This window comes from Penaeus chinensis, chromosome 24, assembly GCF_019202785.1.
Source record: "Penaeus chinensis breed Huanghai No. 1 chromosome 24, ASM1920278v2, whole genome shotgun sequence".
Classification (NCBI taxonomy): Eukaryota; Metazoa; Arthropoda; class Malacostraca; order Decapoda; family Penaeidae; genus Penaeus; species Penaeus chinensis.
In genome coordinates this window covers 9,844,360-9,854,359 of record NC_061842.1, presented here as the reverse complement: position 1 = coordinate 9,854,359, position 10,000 = coordinate 9,844,360, and the positions used below count along the sequence as shown (strand labels likewise).

General features: G+C 42.6%; 1 protein-coding gene across 1 annotated transcript in view; it reads left to right on the top strand.

Annotated features, from left to right (window-relative positions):
• Nucleotides 1-8,769, top strand: part of LOC125038134 (homeobox protein GBX-2-like) — a 29,819-nt gene extending 21,050 nt beyond the window's left edge. Inside the window, exons 2-5 of the mRNA XM_047631448.1 lie at nt 5,637-5,723; nt 6,116-6,294; nt 6,533-6,725; nt 6,897-8,769. Coding sequence (XP_047487404.1) covers nt 5,637-5,723; nt 6,116-6,294; nt 6,533-6,725; nt 6,897-7,162 — 725 coding nt within the window. The 3' untranslated portion in view covers nt 7,163-8,769. The remainder of the gene's footprint in view (nt 1-5,636; nt 5,724-6,115; nt 6,295-6,532; nt 6,726-6,896) is intronic.
• The last annotated feature ends 1,231 nt before the right edge of the window (nt 8,770-10,000 follow it).

The window sequence follows — 10,000 nt, the reverse complement described above, 5'->3', positions numbered from 1 at the left end:
ATTATGTTATCATTATTTTCATTATCAATAACACTACTATTGTTATTGTTTTATCTTAATGATTACCATTACCATTTTTTTCTTTATTATTATTATTACCGTAAATTTTGTCAATATTATTATTTTTACGGCTGAAGTAGCAGTAATGTTACGTTAACTCATAATGACATCAACGGCATGATAAGGAAAAATAATGAAAATAATCAAATAAAAAAAAATGAGGTTACATATTCAAATAAAATATGATTGTTAATTCACGTTCCCTTTAAAATCAATTATATCGCAGCAGCATTAGTATCGAATACACAACATCAAATATCCGGTCATTTAATGGATTCTGGCTTCAGTTTCCATTAAATTAAACCGATAAAACTCAGTTTTAAATTAAATCATGGAAAGTTTGTTTTCCCGTTTCACTTTCGAAGTGAGCTCTGTACGGGAAGTGTCGCTTGTCGAAATTATCGTCCAGAAAACACAGCTCATATGTCTAACCAACTCAGATAAGATATTTATACATAACTGAAGCATTTCCAGCGAGATGCCAAAATTAATGACTTTACACTTATGCGGTTACAATATAGCACTTTATATCCCATGGGTAAATATTTATGTGTGTAAACTACAACTAAAGGATCGAAACCCTTTTCCCTAAAGACCTCACGGTTATAGGATCCACGTCCACTAAAAGCCTTGGCCGCAGCGCCGACACCTCCTCGACACCTTTACAACGACCGTCACTCCCCGACCTACCACCAGAGGCGCCACGGTCAGGCCAAGCTCGTAAATTCTGTCCTAATCACACATGAGGCGCTCAGCCTATATTTTTCTCTCCTGGCGCGGCATTTCCATGATTTAATGCCTTTCAGCCGGGATGAAATATATTCAATAGGTAGCAGTAGCGTTGGTCGGTAAGCATGAAGGACTTGTTGCTATTTACATGCGGGTAATAGTCCGCGGGTAATTACTCTTAAAGATACGCCAAATATCCCATCATCCAGGAATTCCACATTGACTTATAATCTAAGCCTTTTACACGGGGTCTCCCTATCATTTACTGCCGCACGGGTGTTGGCGGCGCTAACTCAGATTTCGAGGCCTGAGCTAGCTTGGGCGTGAAAGTTATTCTCGTGATGTAATTTTTCTTGTAATAGGTCATACCACCGGCAGAAGGATTTACTGCTCTTTAGACAAAGGTTCACGCGGGTTCTTGGTTCACGCGGCGTTTCCGGTTCAAAATACAACCAGCAAAGATTACCAAAATGTATACGTTTATTTAACTTATATAAAGGCACAGAAAACCTAGGTTTGAGTTGCGTTAACAAAGGAAACAGGCGAAATGAGCGTTTAAATATAGATATGTAGTCCTGAAATCGCTTTCGATTAGAAATAAGTTCGCATCAATTGATTTCATGAGAATTGATAGAATTAGGCAATTCCGATGAATTAGTTCACTAGTGAGTTTTATTTTTATGCATATGTGTGTGTGTGTGTGTGTGTGTGTGTGTGTGTGTGTGTGTGTGTGTGTGTGTGTGTGTGTGTGTGTGTGTGTGTGTGCGTTCTTTGTCTCTGTGAAACTGATGAAAAAAAATGAGGGCAAGAAAAAAACACGGCGAGATCGGCGCACATTCCTCGTATTTAGCGCCGGAACATCAAAGGCGGCGCCTGGGAGAGCGTCGTCAGCTTGGTCACATCCTCTGACGCCCTGATGGATGAAACAGTAGATTACAAGCGCTTCCCAACCCCTTGTGATCAGCCGTTGTCAGCAGTGTCAGTATACATTGTCTGGCGCCTGCTCGACTTGTCATCAGCCTGTTTAACCTCAGCCATTTTCATCATAAACAACATTGGTTTCGGCGGAATACGTGGTCTTGATTTAGTTCACGAAGAGGATAAAGATTATAGAGATGGGGGGAGGGGGAGAGGCGCGAGGAAGGTGCTATCAACTACCCGATTTGAACTTAAACTGATCATAGCATGACAATTTCGAAAACACACACACACACACACACACACACACACACACACACACACACACACACACACACACACACACACACACACACACACACAATACCACGCTGTCGAGCTTAACCTTAAAACGTTTACTGCCACTAAGCCCTTATTTATTTACCACGTGTCTCTAAATCACAGCGATAAACGTTGCCTCATCTACGCGGGAGAATTGTAATGGTAGCTCAGACAGACAACAATTTAGCTGATAATGCATCGGCTTGAATGTTTACAGGATCAGGTGATAGCTTTCTGTCTCGCTTTGTTTACATCTGAGACGGTGCCGGCGCATACTGTTTCACTCGGGATATTCCTGGAGCTCAGTGAATAAATCTTGGGCTGGACTTGCTTACTGAAGCTGTTGTTGTATAATACGTTCGTAAAACAGGGAAGTTGGAATGCCGTTCTGTGTTTTAGCAATTCGTGAGTATAAAGTACAAGGAGTTATAACGATGCTGATACTCGCCAAACAAAAGAACAACCAATTTTCTATACACTTCAATCAACTGAACTTTAACACTAACTTAACTGAAATCATAGAAGAACATACTCTAGCAAAATAGCTACTTGCCTCTCACCACTAGCAGAACGAAGAAAGACAGAAAATTCAGAAAAAAAAACAAAGAAACGCCGAACAGTCCTCACTCTCTCCGCTTATAACCTCCACTCCCGGCCGTCGTGCCCAGCTGCCCGTAAAATGACATCTTTGGTAACAACACCTACTCACTCTTGTTAGTTACACTACTTAAAACGTCTACTGTTCACTAAAAAAAAAAAAAAAAAAACGCCAGACGAATAATAAGACCAGTAATAATAGCTATGTAGCTTATAGTATAGGTGGTAATGATACCTGCGCATCATGTAATACGGGACGTAATTGGGATATTCCAATTCCCTAGTCAGAGAATTGCCAGGTACTTCAGCTTCTTATGGAGTTTGTTTTCTGAATTCCCTGTTGTCTGTGGCTTCGAATTACTGTTTGTTTTCGATCGTTATTATAGTTATTGTAGGGATTTGCCTGTCTTATTTTGACATCTTTGCTGCTCTCTTTCTCTCTCTCTCTCTCTCTCTCTCTCTCTCTCTCTCTCTCTCTCTCTCTCTCTCTCTCTCTCTCTCTCTCTCTCTCTCTCTCACACACACACACACACACACACACACACACACACACACAGTTTAAAAGTAGCTGGATCCAAGAGGAAAAGGTGTAGTGTGAGCGTTTGTATGATTATCTAGATTTATACCTATCTGCCAGTTAATCTGTCTATGTATCTATTATTTTTCTGTCTCTCTAATTTATCTGTCTACCTCTCTTTCCGTTTGCTTGTCTATATCTCTAGTTGTCTTTCCATCTTTTTGTCTCTCTCTGGTTGTCTGTCTGACTGCCCCTTTTTCTCTGTCTGTCTGTCACTCTTTATAGATATGCAGATACAGACATATGATTTATATTATACATATATATATATATATATATATATATATATATATAGAGAGAGAGAGAGAGAGAGAGAGAGAGAGAGAGTGTGTGTGTGTGTGTGTGTGTGTGTGTGTGTGTGTGTGTGTGTGAATAATTCTCCATGTGTGTTCGCTTGCATGCGTGTGAGTTTGTATTGTCCATCTGCTACCGGGTACGCAAAATGGATACACAGTAGCTCATTAGCTTCTGTTTCTCCATAGATCCCTATCGGCGGTGCTATTAGTGCCAGTGTAAACAATGTGGTTTCAGCAGCCATCAATTTGCGACGGCATCCCTGTCAGCTGCTGCAGTCTCATTTTCGCCCAAGGCCTGCGTACTGCACATGATATATATGCAAGCTTTGCTGTCTGTAGGCGGAATGCATCATTTAGTGATCACTTGTTATGTCTTGCTGTGTGGCCACGCTCGGCTGACCTCCCACTTAATGCTGAATGAACGGCTGAATATGTTCCCGCAGCCGACAGCCAATTCCATTACGCTGTTGTTGTGACATGTCGGATGCATGCGGGCCATGATCCCCTGTCCTTGCCTCCACCTTTAAGCAAAACAGCTGATGCGTGAGGCGGTGGTTCGTGGGAGACGCTGCCAGAGAATGCGATGTGTTGCGTGAAACTGCGCAGAGGATCGCTGACTTGAGGCGTTGGTGTTCGCCGTGGTAAGCGTGGCGGTGCGACGAGGTCTGGCCTCCCTTCTGCATCCTAGCGGGCTGATCGAGAAGGAGGGGACTCTGGGCGACGGGGTCCAGGGCGGCTTCGGCCGACCTGACATTGTCCGGCCGCCGTAACGACAACCATACCTTCGCCTGTGGTCAGTCGGCGTGATTCAGGGGTGCCTCCGTGGCCCGACCACCGCCAGATTTGCATCTATATTGGTTTCGGCACGTAATTATTAGGCGAGAAGAGCGGTGATTGCCCGTTGCTTGCCCGCCGAGGGGGGGAAGGGCTCCGTCACCGCCGGCCGCAACCAGCGCTACATCAAGATCGGGCCTTAGTATGCGCAGTTCATACCCTCGCGGGTCGTTTTCTTTGTGTCCGCCGTAATGATAACTATGTATTTTTATGGTTATCTGTCTATCTGTCTATCTATCTGTCTGTCTGTCTATCTACATGATATATATATATATATATACATATACATATATATATATATATATATATATATGTATATATATATATGTATATGTATATGTGTGTGTGTATATATATACATATATATATATATATATATATATATATATATATATATATTTGTATGTGTGTGTGGGGATGTGGATGTGTGTGTGTGTGTGTGTGTGTGGGTGTGTGTGTGTGGATGTATGTGTGTGTGTGTGTGTGTGTGTGTGCGTGCAATGTAGCCAAGAACTCGTTATTCTTATGGTTGTACATTTTATCAGAAAATATTCGCTCTGTACTAGCGATCTACATCGAAACCTCTTTCTCTCACGCACATTACTTTTTGCCGAGTTGCGCCTGAAAGACATGTAAATACGTTGTCTGCAGCTTTAACTACACATGCTCACAACGCAAAGTATATTTTCCTTAAACACGAAATACACTCTGGCAATATTTAGCACCCTACGTACCTTCGTCTGTGGCACAAAACAGCAACGGTGCCTTTATTAATACTAAAATCAGAAATATTTGTTTTTGTCTTTTGATATTTATTTATTTAATTAGTCTATTATTATTATTTTATTTTTTATTTTTTTATTATTTTTGTTTTTGTTTTTAGAGAATTCCATATTTTTTCTTTGGAAACTAATCTCCTTTCCAGACTATATGGATATGAATTCACCAAGTAATACAAAGACAGACAGGTGAGAGGAAGAGACACGTCTTTTGGCCTTCCTCCGTAATAAGTCGCGTCATCTTTGCGGATTATTCGCATCCCCATCCTTAATCCACATTATATCTTATTTTTACTGCCGGATGCCCTTCCTGTCGTCAACCTTCGCCTTTCATCCAGGCACTCTTTGTTCCGTAATTGACCCAATAAATGCCAGCCACTTTTACCGTAGAATAGTAAAGTTTATGATGATCTCGTACCCATTTTATCCTAACCCTTTCTCCAGGCTTGTAGTTCGCCCATTGGCAGTATTTGAACACGTCCTTTGGTGACTTGAGTTAATGTTCGTATCCCTTCCTTCCTGCAGACGACCTCGGCGAGGACTTAGAGATCGACCCCGTGGAGAGCGACGAGGACGAGTCCAGCTCCCCGGCAGACAGGTCATCGAGAACTGGTGAGGAGCGAGCGAGGGAGTGCGAGGACCGCGGGCCACTGAGGAGGGAGAGATAAAAGGGAGGGAATCAGGGGAGAAATGAGCGATGGAGAATGGAAGGGGAATTGATGGGAATGGGTTGAGCTGGATAGGGGCATGTGGTTAATGGGAGTTGGGATAGTCATTTGGGGGATGAAATGGAGGGAAAATGTGTAGCTATTTTTTATGCGTTTATTTGTTAATCCATTTAACAAATAAACAAATAAATCTAAAAACTGCATTATATACGAACTAGAGAAAAGGATATGCAATTAACCAACTCCCAAACATTCTAATCAAAGCATATAAATAATTCTTAGAAAATAAACCATCATACCCACGTTCTGACACGCCCTGCTTGCGTTGCTCCACAGGCGAAGGGAGCGACGGACTCGGCGGCGCGGGCGTGGGCGGGGTCGGCAGCAAGTCCCGGCGGCGGCGCACGGCCTTCACGTCGGAGCAGCTGATGGAGCTCGAGCGGGAGTTCCAGACCAAGAAATACCTCACCCTCAGCGAGCGCTCGCACATCGCCCAGACCTTGAATCTGTCCGAGGTGAGTGGGGACTTATTTCGGTGGTGAATCGCATAGCAGTGTCATGTTGCAAGGTATTAGGAATAACCCATATAACAAAATAGGGGATGATCTTTCAGTAAACGGATATTCAGGCATTGCACTGGTCAAAATATAACGGGAAGTTTGCTGTAATTAGACAATTGTTCAAAGTACAAATCCCAGCATAAGGCATAGCTATTGTAAATACTAATGGCGCCCGTGTCTCCGCCCCCTTCAGGTGCAAGTGAAAATCTGGTTCCAAAACCGACGCGCCAAGTGGAAGCGAGTGAAGGCCGGTCTGGTCTCCGGGTCGGCCGCGGGGGGCAAGAACAGCGCGACGGGTCACAAGATCATCGTTCCCATCCCCGTGCACGTGAATCGCCTGTCCAATCTGTCGCAGTCGCAGCAGATGGAGAAGTCCAGCACGCCAGGTGGGTGACACTCTCTATCTATCTATTTCTCTTTCTCTCTCTCTCTCTCTCTCTCTCTATATATATATATATATATATATATATATATACACAATTATATATACACACACATATATATATATAACCAAAATCATGCAACCGTCACTGACTCAGATCTCTATGGTTCCGCAGGAGTCCCCGCAGGAGGCACCGGCGGAGGCGGCGGCGGAGGATCCACGCAGCTTCCCACGATCAAGCCGATTGATCCCCAGTCCAGCAGCATCCAATCTCGGCGATCTGCCTTCCAGGGCCTCCCGCAGTCGCTCCCTCAGTCCTTATCCCAGGCCCTTCCTGTGTCCGTGCCCCAAAGTCTGCCACAGTCCCTGTCGCAGTCCCTGGCGCAGTCCCTTCCTCAGTCCCTGCCTCGGCTTAGCCACGTCCCGTCCCTGGCCTTGTGAAGCCCGAGCCTGCGTGAGGCCGGACGCCTCCTGGACGTCGAGGCGTGGCGGCGGTCGCAAGGCCGAGGCGCTCTCCACGAACACTACATCTCGCGGCGGCCTGGAGTGTAACTCAACGTGACGACGCCGGATGAGCGAATAAAATAACCAATTCACTTATGCAAATAAAGCTGGATCGGCGGCGGCCAAATGGGAGGGCGCGATGATCCATTTTGCTGAAGAGGGTCCTAAATCGACCGTAAAAATAATCGTCGACATGGACTGCATAAAGCGTGAAGTATTGACGTGGCGCCGCCTGGGTGTTCTCTCCATGGTGTGCCACCTCGAGATCTCGAACACGATTTTCCCATATACTGAACCTCTGCCCTGAATCACCGATAAATCGAACCCTTTCATATTTTGCCGAATTTAATCTTGAATGCGACGTAAACCGGAAAAGAATAAACACTGGGCGCTGATAAAGTGGTGATTAAGCGTCACTTCCTGTCAAATAAATGGTTGACGCGGTCCTGCCGACAGCGCAACCGACCCTATCGTATTTATACAATTGGCTGGATGTCAATCTAACGAAATAAAATCAAGTATGTAGCTGCCTAGTTTACCAAAGAGGACAACATTACCTAGTGTACAATATTTTACACTCCCATAATACTCTGATAACACAGAAATAAGTGTCCCATGAAAAAGGACTGTTAACTAAAAGGTCATCTGTTAACTTTCATCGTAAGAAAAATAAAGGGTTACGACAAATATATAAATACGCGTTTCCCATTGAGTACCATGTGTTGCCAGTGGCCAAGGAAATTGAACAGAGACGAATTATACTATATATTTCATACTAAGTCCCGCATGTGCATTTTATTACGGCAAGATATAAAGCGTTTGCTAGAAGAGGGGAGGGTCTTTGAAAGAAAAGAAAAAAAAGAAAATATTGATTGATATTTTTGAATTGTATAAAAATGGAGCTAGTGCAAGAATAATGTGTAAATAATGTAATTGTTAATCCTGGAAAGTGAAGGTTCAACAGTTGGTCACAGCTTTAAGTCTCGTATGCTCACACAGTTGTTGTAAATACCCTGTAGATACTGTCGACCGTATAACTAAAACGATGAATTAGCTAGTAAGTGTAGAATTTCCGGTGACACGTGACCATAACGATTCTATTGACAAATACGTGAAAAAAACTGGATCAAGATTAGTGTAGAATGTCTTCGAAATCAGGAAGCAAACTTAGGATATTTGTACATAAACATGTTGGAGATGAAGTGTGAAGTCCCCTTTTATCCTTTTCCCTTTTTTAGCACGCATAAGCTCACTTTCCCTTAGCAAAGTGTTATGGGAACTTGTGATGCCTCACCATTTTGGTTTGCTCCAAATTCCCAGTTACTAAAAAGATGCAATACGAATTGATGCAAGATTGCTAATAGGTGAAATTTTCTCAAAATTCACCGTTATTGGTATGGTTATTATTATTTGTATTTCTTTTATTTTTTCGATTAAGTTTCCCTTCCTTTGCTGCTATGAAGCACTGTGTTATGAGAGATGTATGTGCATTTGTTAATAACCATATTGTGGTTTTATGTTTAATAAATGTTATAGAACAAGAACTGACTTTTGTTTCATTTCTGTGTAATTTACAAGCAGACAAGATGGTGAATTTGATGTTGTTATTGTACCTTTGTTATACCATTTATATCACACTGTATATCTGAGGATAAATTATGTGAGCCCCACTCTCAGCCCACTCTCTGCTGTCTTTCTCTCTCTCAAATCCCTGTCATTTTCTAACACATCTTCATATCCTGTTGTCATTCTAGAGTCACTATCTTTCAAAAACTCCGCCGTTTTCTTTAGTCAATCCCACCCTGTCTGTTTTCACTATTTTTTTTTTAGTCTTCATCTTGCCTAAACGTAATTATTTTCCTCTCATGATACTCATTTCTATTGCCTCTTTCCGGCTTCTGCTCCTTCCACGCTTCCGCCCTTCTCCCTCTCCCCCCTTTCGGCCTCCCCCCTCTTCCCCCCTTCCCCCCTCCCTTCCGCCCTTCTCCCCCTCCCCCCTTTCGGCCTCCTCCCTCTCCCCCTCCCCCATCTCCCTTTCGACTTCCTCCCCTTACCTCCCTTTCGACCTCCCCCCTCCTCTTCCCCTTCAGACCTCCTTCTCCCTCCCCCCTTCCCCCCTATCTTTCGACCTCCCTCTCCCCCCTTTCCCTTTTCCCCTCCCTCCTTCCCCTTTTTCCCCTCCTGCCTCCCCCTTTTCCCCTCCCGCCTCCCCCCTCAATCGCTTCTTCAGGAAGGCACGCCCAATGTTCCTATGTATGGATCAGTATAGTAAACAATGATATTGGTTTAATGGTTTAATCCACAGGGTAGCGACGCAGCCCCAGTTCATTGGAAATATTTATATATGAATATGTTACTAATAAAAAAGGAATATATGTGTCTTTGTCTTCTCATTATCCAACATTACGGTAAGAAAGTTGTAGATGGTTATTACAGGTCTTTTCATTAATTATCGTCTTCTCTCTTGCTTTATTTTTAGTACTGGCATTACTCTCAGTATCACAATTATGATCATGATTGTTATGATCATTATTATTATTGTTGTTGTTGTTATTACTAGTAGTAGTAGTACTAGGAGTATCATTATCATTATTATTTTACATTTTATTATTATTATTAACATTATTATTATTATTATCGTTACCATTATTATCATTATTATTGTTATTGCAATTTTCATCACTATTAGTAATATTATTATTATTTTAATTATTGTTATTACCATTATTATTATTATTATTATCATTATTATTATTATTATTATTATTATTATTA